Genomic DNA, 13,644 nt, shown 5'->3' on the forward strand with positions numbered 1-13,644 from the left:
CCGTTGATTGTTGTTGAGTCCCGGCCAGCGGCCGCACTTCTGCGGCGTCCCAAGCCACCTCCTCCTCCACGGACGTCTCCTGTGACCGGACAAAGGTCAGCCCTTAAGCGGCAGGAGACAGGACAAGCACTTTGAGAGAAAAGGCAAATGCGAGTCGTACAACTTGTACAAAGATGAGCAGGCTGTTGTTCATCTTTTTTTTTTTTTTTTTTTAATCGTATCTATGATATCAGACAGGATGTTCAAATTAAGATTGTGTGACTAAATGCTTTTGAGCATGTCCATGCTTGATCACCGTGGGGAAGTTTGAGTCGTCGCGAAGCGTTTGTCATCTTTTTGCTTGCACGTGAAGTGGCAGGAAGTGAGCGGCCGGCCGCACGGGTCGCATCTTGTCCCGTCCCGTCCCGTCGGTCGTTGACACGTCAGAGCGCCAAGACGCCACCTGCCGTCGGGGAGCTTCCCGCCGTCCCTCCGACCTCCACGTCCGCCTTGTTTTCCACACGTGGAGGTCACTGTGACAGGAAGCGGACGGCAGGATGTCCAAATCTTTTTCCTGCCGCTGGCGTAAATTTAGATTGCAGCTGTCAAAGGTGGAAAATATTCAAGGCTGACGGGAGGCAAAGGAGCCGAGAGCCGCTCCGCCGCTTTGTGGTTCCTCGTCAGTGGCTCGTATTAAACCGCAAAACAAATCCCGTTGAAATTCCGCCCGCGTGCACGCCGACTATCCCATTCCCATTGTATCCAGGTTGTGTATTCGGGGGTCAGAAGCTGCAACATGAAGCCAAATTTGATCCAGGTTTGATCCAATTGGAATTTAGCGATGCCACTGACCATGCGCGGGCTCTTGAATCCAATCTGATTTGGACGCCATTTGCCAAGAGGCCGCACGTACGCACGACGCAGAGCCAGAAGCGGAAACCTGAACTCAAATTCTGTCGATCTGATTTGAGCCAAATATGGATGATTGACCACCCGGATTTGCGATGAATCTTGATCTCTTGCTGAAGTCGAATGTTGATGTTTGAAAATTTTGCCTCTTCTCTCACCGATTCATCGTGGCTTTTTTTTTTTTCCTGCCATACGTGTTAGCATGCTAACGATTAGCATGTTAGCTGACGATCATCATCTTCATCCGAGCTGGGCTTTCCCACACTTGACTTGACTTGACTTTTTCCACCCGTGCGCCACAGTTGTCCGAGCAGCTGCGAAGGGGTGGAAAAAGGGCGTGCCGGCCGATGACAGTAAGCACTTTAAAACCCGCGTCCGCTTTTAGCACCCGGTCGCCATGTGAAAGACGCCCAAAGTGTTTGGGTGCGTGTGGCAGGAAGGGGGCGGCCGGTGGGCAAGCAAGCAACACGACACCTGGTCGAGAGGCCGCCCGAATAACAACAAGGGATGGCGAGAACGCTTCCTGTCATTGTCCGTCTCCTCCGCGGGCTCTCGACGATGTTGTTCTCGTCGCCGTGACGCAGCAGCTCGTCACAACGCTACGAACCGCCGGGGGCACAAACGAGGAAGTTGACGAGAGAGACGTGGCCACGTCCGGTTAGCAGTCTGTGTTGGATGGCGGATTAGATCAACGAAGACCAGTGAACAAGCCGCGAGCCTTTTTTGCTCTCTCGTTTGTGCGTTTGTGATCAACTGAGACGTGTGGCATCACAAGACGCTAATTATAGAGCGCGGGATTATTGTACAGGTGTGCCTTGGGCTGACCGCAATAAACGGCCACTTTGGACTCCAGTGAGTTTGTTGCCATATTTCAACTAAGTCATGACAAACAGCATTATTCAGTTTTTTTATTGAAAAAGAAAGCAAGATGTAACGAGACACAAATAATCATCAAAACAACAACAACAAAAATAGTCATTTGCTATTATTCCTGGTAGAAAAGTGTGAAAGTTTGGAAGACTGCGAACACATTTCCACACGACGAGTCAAACTTTTTTGTTGTTTGTTTGCCTCGTTGGGAGTGAAGACGAAGAAGGAAAGACACGGAAAGCCGAAGAAGTGTTTTTTGTACCGTTCGCAAAACAAAAGAAACGCATTGATTCGATTGCTCGTTGATGAATATCGGTCCGAGTCGTCGTTCATAAAAAGTCTTTGGCACGCCGGCAAAAGGAGGAGGGGGACGACGACACGGCGGAGGAAGGAGCATGAGGAGAAAAGTGGGCTGAGGATGATGAATGAGAAGAGGAGAAGAGGAGGTGGCGTTAAGTGAAGGAGGAAGACGAGGAGGACAAGCGGACAAGATGGTGGACAGGAAGTAGAATAAGGAGGTAAAGAGGAAATAGAAGAGCAGGTGGAACAGGGGAAAAATAAGAGGCAGGAGGGAAGTTAGAAGCAGACGGAAGGATGAGGAGGAGGCCAAGGCCAAAAAGTGGTGCAGCAGCACATTGTACAAAAAAAAAAAAAAAAAGGTCGGCCAACAGCGTGACCGCTTGTACCGTCACTAGACGCCCCCCCTTGAATCGTCACGCGTGCGGGGAAACCGGCACCGTGGCGGAATCGTCCCTGAGCGTCCCGCCAACCGGAACGGAACTGGCCTCCCGAAAGGGGCCCCGCCCCGGCCGCCAGCCGGCGTTGGCGCGCTTCATATCTCCGACTCTCGCCTGAGCGACGCGTCGGCGGTCCCATTGTGATCGTGCTCGGCGTCTTGCACCGCGTCGGGTCCCACGCTGCCGCCGTTGCCCTCGTCCGTGTCCTCCCGAGCGTCCATGGCCATCTCGTTCTCGTAGCAGAAGGACCCCGAGGCGGACATGATGTACTTGTTCTCCGCCAACTCGCGGGCGCTGCACTGCGGCGTGCCGGGCACCTCGTAAGTGGCGTGGAAGCGCGAGTAGTCCACTTTGTAGTAGTTGTTCTCTTCGAAGAGCACGGGCTCGAAGCGATGCCCCCACAGGATCTCGCTGGCCAGGTAGGAGCTGCGGCACTGCGTGGTCATGGCGGTGGCCTCCACCATGCCCTCCAGAATCACCACCACCTCAAAGTCGCAGGCGCGCAGGTCCTGCTTGGCCACGCCGTAGAAGGGACTGTCCTCGTCGATCACGTGCACCACGGTGATGGGCGAGATCAGGAAGATGCGGTCCACGCCGCTGTCAAAGCCCACGTCGATGTCCGTCTGGTCCAGGGGGATGTACTCGCCCTCGGCGGTGGTGCGGGAGCGCAGGAGCTGCGCCCGCACGTGAGCCTCCACCAGGTGACTCCGTCGCAGGTTGCCCACCCGCCACATCAGGCACAGCTTGTTGTCCCTCATGGCCACCGCGGCGTTGTGGCTGAACGCCAGCGTCTCGTTCCTCTTCTTGGGTTTGGCCATCTTGGCCATGATGGCGCCGATGACGAAGGCGTCGATGACGCAGCCCACGATGCTCTGGAAGACCACGGCGAAGACGGCGGCCGGGCACTCGTCCGTCACGTAGCGGTAGCCGTAGCCGATCGTGGTCTGCGTCTCCACGGAGAACAGGAAGGCGGCCGTGAAGGTGCTGACGTTGGAGACGCACTTGTGACCGGCGTGGACCTCCAGGTCGCCGTGGAAGATGGCCAGAAGCCAGAAGACGCAGCCGAAGAAGAGCCACGAGAGCAGGAAGGCCGAGCAGAAGATGAGCAGCATCCAGCGCCAGCGCACGTCCACGCACGTGGTGAAGATGTCGGCCAGGTAGCGCAGACCCTTCTCGCTGACGTTGACGTAGCGAACGTTGCAGTGGCCGTCCTTCTTCACAAAGCGGCTCGCCCACCGCGGACACGTACGCGCTTTGCCGTAGCCGTTAGCCGGCTTGGCGCACGCCTCCTCGGAGGACGCCGTACCGCCGTAGCGGCCCATGACCCGGGCCCACAGTCGCCGCTTGCGCAGGAAGCGTCGCAGGAACACTTTGGAAGCGCTTGAGGAACGACGCTCGCTCGGAAAATGATGCCGCCTGATCGCACCGGGAGGCGGGAGTCACTGCTCCGTCGTGGGCGTCGTCTGCGAAGGAGGACACGTCATTAGGACCGCCCGATGTCCTTGCGGCGGGATGTTTCAGCGGTAAAGAAACAATCTTGAAAAATAGCACTCCGTAATAATATAAAAACAGGACATGACATTTCTGAGCAGAATTGTCAATTTTCATTGGATATTGTGCTGCTCCTTTTGCTATATGCACCTTGGCCACCCGGGGGCAGTACAGGGCAAACCCCTTAAGATAAAGTGAACCGGCACTTTTTGGTGGGGCAGACGTCGACCTGCAAACCATTTTCCCATCATTTATTTTTTTCCCCCTCATCCGTCTGAGGTGTGAGCAGGAAGTGGAGGAAGCGGAGGACGAATGACTTGTTGACTGTTCAACCCTGGGAGGTTTCCTCAGGAGCCGTTCGCTCGCCCGCTTGTCCCCGCGGAGCCACGCAACACTTGTTCATTAGGCGCCGTCGTCATGGTGACCTGGCCCAAATCGCCGCCGCTGCGCCAAACTTTAATCGAGCTTTAAGGATATGGAATACATTTTGTATTTCTTTGACAGCTACTCGCACTACTGGTGACATTATGCAATTAAGGACTTAAGGTCGCTAGTTGTTGTTTTGCCTCACTGGTATGATGCAACAGAATGTCACACAGTGTTGGACGGCAGTTGTTGGGGGTGGGGGGGGGGGGGGTATGGGGAGACGTTACTAGTGCCCCCTGCATGTTTGTTACTAGTCAAGCCGCCCCTTTACTTTTTACAATGCAAATCTTGCGAATGATGCCGACGCGCGTTCTAGCAGCCACATCTTGTTCATCCCCAGCTACACGTGTGCGCGTGCGTCTCGATGCGGCACACATGCCGGCGACAAATGTTGACAACAGGTGCACGCACGCACGCTGGCGAAGAGGAGTTGGGGGGGGGGGGGGGGGACTCACGGTGCTGGAGTTGGATGGAAAACTTTGCTGGTGCACGTCAAAGCCGGCGAACGTCATCCAGGTCGTCTTTGTTGTTGTTCTTGTTGTTGTTGTTGCTGCGGGGCTTCCGCTTCGGTACCCGTTACTCTTGCTCAGCGCTCGGAGGTAAAAAATCCGCTCGGTCCAGCCGTGCGCTTGTCATACGGGGACCCCATGAGTGTGCGTGAGCGCGCGCGCGCCCGTGTCTGTGTGTGCGCGCGTGTGTGTGTGTGTGCGTGTGCGGCGGCTTTTGCTGTGCCTCGCTGGTCCGTCCCGAAGCGTTTTAAACGCGAGGCACGGACTGGGCACGCCCCCGCCCCCAACCCCGAGACCTCCACCCCACCCGTCGCCGTCTCGCGCGCTCCTGATGATACTGTCGGCGCATGCATGCGTGCGTTCACTAAAATTAATAAGAACAACCGACAACTTTTTCTACTTCCTACGTGTGGATATTTGCAAAATATCACCACAAAGGGACTGCGTGCACTCGTGTGTGTGTGTGTGTGTGTGTGTGTGTGTGTGTGTGAGCAAGCTTTAATGAACTGCGTTGAGGTTCCTTGTCGACTATAGTGTACATTTAGTTCGAATGAATGTGCACTTCATCGCTTGTGTATGTGTGTGCGTACTTTAGCCACACGAGGGCGCAGTAGAGAGAATGAAGTTTGCAGGTGGTTGAACCTCAAGTGAAACAAGTGCATTCAGTGCACACAGACACTCAAAAGTTTCTCCCTTATACACGCTCACACACACTTGCACATTTGCATGAACACGCACACAAACGCACGCACGCACGCACAAGTAGGTGGCATTTTATTCAGTGTTGGCAAAAATTTTAAAACTCTCGTTTTGATCATTGAAAAAAAAATCCAGACGTACTCTTGATGAGACAGTGTTCAAACAGAGAAAGGTGGCCATCGAAAGAGCTAGTCGTAGTTTTCTAGTGGAAGGTTAGAATACTGTACAAGGTTCTGTCGGAAGGTTCTCGGAAAAATCTTCTCGTTGAGGGATTGAAAAATATCCTTGAAAGTCATCGACGTGCTGGTCGCTAACTTGTTTTCTTCTTTGTTGGCAAGTTTGCATCTTGACACTCCTCTACGTTTCCGCACGTTCTTCATCAGCTAGCGTGTCGTGTCGGAGGCGGGCGTCCGGCAGCGGCAGCATCACTTTTGCGGGGCTCGGGAACTTGTCGGGGCTCGGCGAGGGTCTCGGCGAGGGCCGCGGCCGCCTCTTGAGCTGGTACGCCTCGGCGCTGATTTCGGGCGCCAGGACCTTGGCGGTATGGTTGAAGAGCACGTAGTCGACGGTGTAGCGCCTTCTGCCGGCCCGGATCATCTCCTGGAAGACGTGACCCCACAGGATGTCGTCCTGCGTGTAGGAGGTCCGCGTTTGGTGCAGAGTGCCGGTGGTGTCGTCCGTGTACGTGAAAGACACCACCACCTCCAGGTCGGAACGCTGCAGATCTGCCAGGCTCATCCCGTAGAGCGGGCTGCCCTCCTGGATGCGGTGGCAGATGGTGGTGGGCGTCACCAGAACAATGTCGGGCTGCTGGATGACCAGGTCCCGATAGGTCACGTCCGCCCTGCCGGTGGCGTGAATGTCGGCGCATACGATCTGAGCGCGCGCCGTACCCTCCACCAGGTGATTACGCCGGAAGTCACCCACGCGCCAGGAGAGGCACAGGTGGCCGTCGCGGAGGTTGACCACGGCGCAGTTGCTGAAGCCCACCGTCTGCGCACGCTTCCTGGCGGACGCCATCTTGGCCACGGCGATGCCGATGACAAACGTGTCGATGAAGCAGCTCACGACGTCCTGGACGGTCACCACGGCGATGGCCACGGCGCAGTTTTCCGACATCCCCCTGGAGCCGTAGCCGATGGTGGTCTGGGTCTCCAAGGAGAAGAGGAAGGCGGCGGTGAAGCTGCGCACCTCGTAGACGCAGGGCGCCGTCCTGTGATCGTGAACGTCGCCGTGAGCCAGCGCGATGACCCAGAAGAGGATCCCGAAAAAGAGCCAGGACAGGATGTAGGACAGCGCGAAGATGAGCAGCATCACCCTCCAGCGGATCTCCACCAAGGTGGTGAAGATGTCGGTGACAAACAGCAGCCACTCCTCGGGAAGGTGGCGGAAAACCACATTGCAGGTGCCCTCTCTGCGCACGTAGCGTTGCTTGCGGCTCTCGGAAATCTTCACTGCCGTCGTGCCGTCGTCGCGCTCAACGCTCTGGTAGGACGTCTGCATCCTGCCGGCTGGCAGGCGTACAAACATTTGTACTTTGTACACTTGATGTTTGTACGACACAATTTGTAGAGTAGTCTGTATTTGTATGACAATACCTGCCTTTCCAAAACACGGGTTACGAGGACACCTAGTACTGGATTACCCCTCCCGGATAAGGTGTGTGGGGGGGGGGGGGCTTGTGTGTATGTTTTGCGCCAGGATATGATTCTGTTTTCTCCACACAGCGGCAAGCGGCGTGTCTCTGAAGCGTGTTTTGACCTCAAAGCCGCCGCCGCCGTTGTGTCCAAAACAGATGCTGACCTTCCCCCTCGCAAACTTTCCACTGCGTTCGATGTTCACCGCAATGCCGGGCATTGCGTGATTCCCTCAATTACGACGCCATTACACGCTCACTTACTGCAAGTGCCCCCGCCCCCCAGGGGCATTATACACAGTATTTTTTTTCGTTGATGATTCTTCTCAAAGGTTCCAGTAAGAGGTCCCGCTATCCTTGACTGAGTATGACACAGGCTACGAGTTAGCCTGCGGCCACTTTCCGCGACGGCCTTCAAATGTTTCGTGCAAGCAGCAACGATTACAAAACATCGTTTACGACGCTGGTCACCTCGCGCTCCGCCGGGCACGCCGGCCGTTAGCATGCTATTAGTACACCGTTAGCGAGAGGTCGCCATGACAACGGTGCTCAGGGATGTGTTTTTGGGACGTCAAGTCACAGACGAACACAAATCCCTCCTGGGCTAGCTGCAATCTTACAGGACGAGGAGGTTCAAGCATCGTGCTTGTGGAAGTTTTCTCGTAGAAAATCCTGGTAAAAGGTTCTAGCAGAACGATGGAGTAGTAGAACATGATCGGAATATGTCGATTGTTTTAGCCAAAATTTAAAAGTAGAAGTTTTCTCTTGAAAAGATTCTGGTAGAGGATTGTATTAGGTTTTGGAAGCTCGGCGGAAAGTTGAACTACAAGTTTTCTAGTGACCGTCGAAGGATGAGGAGTCATCAAGGTCTAGGCGGACATTTGGCGAACATTTGCGACCTTGAGCGAACCCTGACGAGAACGCAAAATTCGCTGGCTTTGAAAAAACTCTCTTGGGAGGTTCTAGATTTCGACTAAAAGCAGTTCGAGCGCATTTTTTTTTCGTTGATTATTCTTCTCAAAGGCTCCAGTAGGAGGTCCCACTGTTAAGTTTTGAGGTCAAATCTTAAATTCGGCGGCAGCTTTCTGTGATAGAATGCCTCATCTCGGAAGAAAATCAAGAAGAAGAAGAGGAGGGAGGACGAGAGCTACCTGAGCTTTGCGCGTGCCTCCGCAGGCGTGCTGGAATGAAGCAGAACACCTGTCATGGCAAAACACAGTCGAGCGACACCTCCCAAAATACAGGTGACCTGGCCACGCCCCTCAACAAGAAGCCTGCCTCGGGGACACGCCTTTTCAAAATAAACCTCAAAGCGAACTCGGACTCGTGTGTCATGTTGACAGCCTCACGAAAAACCGGCCCGGCACAACCAAGTCACGGAGTGGGCATGTTGACGCTCTCGCGCCTTCAAACGGGCGACGCAAGGCACCGAGCACGCCGCCACCACGCGGCTTACCCGCCGTCTTTTGCTTCGCTTCTTCTCTTCTTGTCTTGTCTCTCGCGTTTCAAACGTGTTTTCCCGTCATGGTCCTTTGGGTTGGGAAAGTCATTCCGCCGAAAGGGTCTGCGGTCGTTCCCGGGGTCTTCCGGGCGTTCGTGCTTGCCATTGCAGCGGCGTTGGCGCAGACTGATGTTAAGGCGGTCGTTCAAGCGGACAGTCCAAAGTCTGACCGGACTGTGTCAATCATTCGGTGACCATTTTGAATATTGCTTTTTCTAACTTTTTTCAACATTTATTCAATCATTGGTGAATCAATTATGACTCATTTAATAAAGTCCAAAATACAAATCATTCGCGATTAGAATAATTCCACATATTTTTTTTTTTTGAGGGAGGGAATAACTGGCTAGTCCATTATTTTTTAAATGATCAAATATTTCACGAGAAAATCATTTTACATAGTCTGCATTTTTCGTTTTTAATCGATTTTATCGAATAATTGGCCGACAATTCCAATTCATTACAAATAAAGCAATTACAAAAGAGAACAAATTCTATGAAGAGTGTACAATTTTATCATAAAAACATGTCTATTATTTTTAATAGTTTTTATATTTATAGACAGCCGTTTTTTAGTCTACCGTTATTTTTTCGAACACTTGATGAAGTTATCCAAAATCAATAAAGCACACAACTGTTTTTATTTTCCTCCCATGATGCTCTGGGGCCAAAACTGGTGCCCACCTCCCATCTGCTTCCATGAACGCGTTAGTGTGTGTGTGTGGGTGCGTGCGCGCGCGAGTGCGCGCATGTCGCTGATTATATTGTTACAATAGTCCCGCTATTCCAGCCGCCTGTAACATTTTCCGATGCTCTAATACTTTCCATGATATTTTCCCAGCGTAGCTGCAGGCGCTGTCATCACTTTGCGTTCCCCAACATTCCGCCGCCGCCGCCGCCTTTTAACGGGCTTCTTAACCTTTTCACACACACACACGCACAGACGTGCGCACGTTATGAACGCAGGCTTTTACAAGGAGCATTAGCACGTTAGCGCCCACTAGTTAGCGTCCTGCGATGCTCCCCGCGGTGGGCCAAACTCGGGTTGCGGCGCTCAAAGGTCACGCTGACCTTGAAGCAGTGACGCAGACCACGCTGGCCGTGTCGTTCTGCCTGCGCGTTAACACCGTGTCAGCGTACGTGTGCACTTGACTGCTGTCACGTGGACCTCGGTGCTACGTACGGGCCGAATTTTTTTTTTTTTAATTACGAAGCCTCGTTTGGTTGAGCTATGGACACTGTGCTGCTCCTTCTGGTGTGAGCACCTTGGCAGCCTGGGGGCAGTATCATACAGACATGCAGATATATGTGGACAAGCTCGTTAGTACGGCAGTAATAATACTTGTATTGTGATGTCTGTCTACTTGTGTTGCTGCACATTTTTGTTCGAATTGGAGTTGCAATTGATTAATCGGCAACTAACAAATTAATGCACAACTATTTTGAGACCTTGTTGAGCTTGGAATTGTCCAAATGCTCGGATTTTAAGCCTGTTCATCAAAACAAGGCGACGGCTAACGTCTGCTTTGACGACCTGCGATTCCCCTCGTTCGCGGAGCACCTGAAGGTTGGCTAGCGCGTTCTGCGGCTCTTATTATTTGCAGCTGCCGTGTACGCGCGCGCCTGCATGCGTGTGCGCTGTTTGGCGGGAAATGCGACGCGTAGCGTGGCTGAATGTTGGCGCTGAAGGACGTGTCCCGCAGTTTTTGTGGCAACCGGCCAATCAAAACGCTCCGTGAGACTTAGAAGCCTGCAAGCCGAGGATCACGGCGGTTTCCGACTCGTAGCGTGTCGCTGACGTGTCAAAAAGGCCTGTGTGTCAAACGACACGTGTCGTATCTCTTCCTTTTGCCTCGCTTCCGAAATCACAAGTGAAGAAGAAGAATGTGGATGACCTGCGTGTGCGTGTGTGTGTTGTGGCAGTTGGGTGGATCCACACATGGAGCACACGTGTGCCGGTGTCACAACAACAGCAGCGGCAGCAGCGCCGCCACATGCACACGGCATGACCGTGACATCTTGAGACCCGGCGGCCCGCCGTGCGGCGCTGATGGACTCCAGATGCGAGCGAGGCCGCGCACATCCCGGTCGGTCCTCTGGCAGCCACCAGACCACCTGCGACCACCTGCGTGTGCGTCATGTGTGTGTGTGTGTGTGTGTGTGCGTGTCCCGTGCGTGCCATGTTGCGGCCCGCTAACGTGCTAGCTGCTCATTACAAGCCGAGCGCGTAAACGCTACAAAGTGGAATGAAAGTGCCACTTTTGTTTATTTGGCAACTGTTTGTTCACTTGTTTACCAGCTAACAAACTAGCTTCTTCCGCTCAGCTAAGTGCAGCTCATTAGCATCTTCCTGTGTGTGTGTGTGTGTGTGTGTGTGTCGTAAAAGTGTGCGTGCACATACGGTAGCCTCCGTGTGTATGTTGAAAGAATGCGCAAGTGTATATAGATATTTTTTTGTTGACGAGCCTACTTCGCATCACTTTGTACACCTGCGTGATGAAAGTCCCGAGTTTAACCGTCCGCGGGGAGTGTTTATGTATGTGTATTTTACGACCCTCGTTATGATTTTACGACGGCCGTGTGGAAGCCAGTTTGCCGCAGATGCAAATCAGGCGGCAGACGGCGCGTCCAAGTGCTCGCGGCTTCATAAAACGCAGACATGCCCGTCCAGTTCCCAACGTTGGGGCCGGGCGCCAACGTCTGGACGCTCGCATTCGCGCCGCTGCCGCCGAGTACGGCCAAGTAACGCCGAGTCCCGCCAAGTGCCGTCTGTGATCGAGTGCAGCCAAAAGCGCTTCCTCTCTCGTTTCGAGCGCACGGCAACCCGTCGCTGACATGCTCGCCTCGCCTCAAATTCATTTGCAAATAAATGTTTCAAATAAAATTCGTCGTTAAAATAAACGGCCAATGCGTCACGTTGTTCGGAATGAATCGCAAAGAAAATCTAAACGAGTCGCAGCTCGTGACCAGAGTGGAAAAGTTGTTTTCCTGTCAGGGAGGAAAAAGATCGGCCAAAAGGAGTGCAGACTTTGCGGAAAAACTAGGTTAATAAAACTGCAGGAACGGCGAGCGCGGGTGGTTGTACGCGTGGTGAGCAAAGAGCCAAGGTCGGGCGGTCCCTCGCCACTCCGTGTTTTCTCGATAAACATGGAGCAGTCAGATTGCCTGCGTGAGGGCTGCTACGGAATCGCCAGTCCTCCCGTCACCGATCCCGTTCCGTCTTTTTCTCTCGTAAACAAGACCCAGAAACGCCGAATCCCGACCGCCGCCTGACCTCCTTCCGACCCCGCGAGCATGTTGACGACCTTCACCGTGCGGCTTTGCGATTGAAGGAGTGCAGGTCGTGTCCGCTGTTGCGCTTGCGTGCGTGTGTGTGCTCGGTCAATTCCGAAACACGTTGCCTCGGCGAGAACTGTCAGCCGGTGCGTGTGTGCGCCGCGCCGTGTGTGTTGAATTAGGGCGGCGGTGAGTCAGGAGCCCCTCAGATGTCTGACACGCGGCTTCCGACCATTCCGGCCTTAAACGGTTTTCCGTGTGTCTGCGCTCTAAACTTGGCTCCGCTCGGTGTGTCCACTTCATGTCAATGTGTGTTTGACACACACACACACACACACACACACGTCGTGATGAATGCGAAGAGTAATCGCCGGTGTTTAGATTCCCTGGTTGCGGATGTCGTCGCGGTGATCCCGTGGCGTGGCGTTGTGTGAGTGTGTGTGGGGGTGTGTGGGTGCGCGCCGCAGTGCGATTGTTGTGATCCGTCACAGCCGAGTGCTGTTTCTCGCTCACGGCCCATAAAAATAGTTGAGCGATGCGATCAAGATGAGTGGGAAAAGGGAAGCGCAATCCACTTTGGCGTGACCCCGTCACGCTTGCCACAATTGCTGTCATGAAACGAGACTCGTCTTCCGCTCTACCGCCGTTCTCCTCCCCGCTACGGGCGGTGTTGCAGCTCTCGGCGTATACATTGTGGAGCTGCGCGTGAGTAACACGGTCGGCTTAGCGGAGGGCGCGGGTAGTCCTCCTCTCTTTTCTTTTCTTCAAGGAATGTCGCACTCGCGTCGCGGAAACTCGCCACGCCGATTCCCAGGCCGCAAGTCGGCGCGGCGGCGCGCTGCATCCTGGGAAATAGGTCGCGCTCCATTGTCCGCGCCGGTGACTGTGTTCCTGTACGCCGTGACCTGAATCGGGGAGGGGGGGGGGCCGAGAGGCGTGTGCCCCATTTGCCTTTTACCACTGATTGTCTATTAGTTCCGAGATGGAAGTTGTTGGGGCGTGAGTGAGCAGGTGTGGTGTGCCGTTCCCACACAGGTTTTTACTGCACGTTTATTGATGGAGGAGTGATTTTATGTGTGTGTGCGTGTACAGTAGACACGGAGGTGTGATGCCCTTGTGCATGATTCCGTATCAGCCTTCCGAACCACCCCAAGTCTGTTGTGCGTTCCATCAACATGATGTCACGCCTGGCAAAAGATTCGGTTGTAACACTCGGGCGTCCTTTTGTACATAAATGAAATGAAAGACATGAAGATGCATCTGAGTAAAAGTTGTCCCCCCCCCCCCCGGAAACAAGGATGACCTTCATGATGAGCACTACCAAGCGTCCAAGCGCTCCTGTCAACAATGAAATTCCCGCACGCTCCGTCGGGTGACGGGTGCCCAGCTGGAAGGGGGCGTGTCCTCCTGATCCTGAGCATCGGGGGCCTCCCGGGCCGCAAGGGGCCCCTCGAAGCCCAGGCAACTGAATCAACAGCGCCCGCCAGGGGCCCCTCGCGTGGAAAACAGGTGAGGGACGACTTCGGTCATTGGCAACACATGCATGTGGCGCTCTCATACTCACACGCACTTTTGCAAAACGATGTACTCGCATGCACTCATGAATAAATC

General features: G+C 54.0%; 2 protein-coding genes across 3 annotated transcripts; both read right to left on the reverse strand.

Annotated features, from left to right (window-relative positions):
• Positions 1 to 1,817: 1,817 nt before the first annotated feature.
• kcnj2a (potassium inwardly rectifying channel subfamily J member 2a) lies at positions 1,818 to 5,122 on the reverse strand. Its single transcript, XM_086139197.1, has 2 exons — positions 4,868 to 5,122; positions 1,818 to 3,958 (listed from the first exon to the last, which is right to left on the reverse strand). Exon 2 carries the CDS (start codon positions 3,815 to 3,817, stop codon positions 2,591 to 2,593), a length of 1,227 nt encoding a protein of 408 aa, XP_085995323.1. The 5' UTR covers positions 3,818 to 3,958; positions 4,868 to 5,122; the 3' UTR covers positions 1,818 to 2,590.
• Positions 5,123 to 5,678: 556 nt separating this feature from the next.
• On the reverse strand, positions 5,679 to 8,887 carry kcnj16a (potassium inwardly rectifying channel subfamily J member 16a). 2 transcript variants are annotated; one of them, XM_086099448.1, is made up of 2 exons: positions 8,713 to 8,887; positions 5,679 to 7,131 (listed from the first exon to the last, which is right to left on the reverse strand). In XM_086099448.1, exon 2 carries the CDS (start codon positions 7,121 to 7,123, stop codon positions 5,978 to 5,980), a length of 1,146 nt encoding a protein of 381 aa, XP_085955574.1. In that variant the 5' UTR covers positions 7,124 to 7,131; positions 8,713 to 8,887; the 3' UTR covers positions 5,679 to 5,977. The 2 variants fall into 2 exon arrangements, with proteins under 2 accessions (XP_085955574.1, XP_085955573.1); XM_086099447.1 differs by lacking the exon at positions 8,713 to 8,887 and adding an exon at positions 8,408 to 8,663.
• Between the last annotated feature and the right edge of the window lie 4,757 nt (positions 8,888 to 13,644).

The sequence above is a fragment of the Hippocampus guttulatus genome, chromosome 19 (assembly GCF_054856545.1).
Source record: "Hippocampus guttulatus isolate MCC_2025c chromosome 19, RoL_Hgut_1.0, whole genome shotgun sequence".
Lineage (NCBI taxonomy): Eukaryota > Metazoa > Chordata > Actinopteri > Syngnathiformes > Syngnathidae > Hippocampus > Hippocampus guttulatus.

Bases quoted from the DNA above. Each gene is read 5' to 3' on its own strand.
- kcnj2a (XM_086139197.1), bottom strand. From the start codon at position 3,817: ATGGGCCGCTACGGCGGTACGGCGTCCTCCGAGGAGGCGTGCGCCAAG.
- kcnj16a (XM_086099448.1), bottom strand. From the start codon at position 7,123: ATGCAGACGTCCTACCAGAGCGTTGAGCGCGACGACGGCACGACGGCA.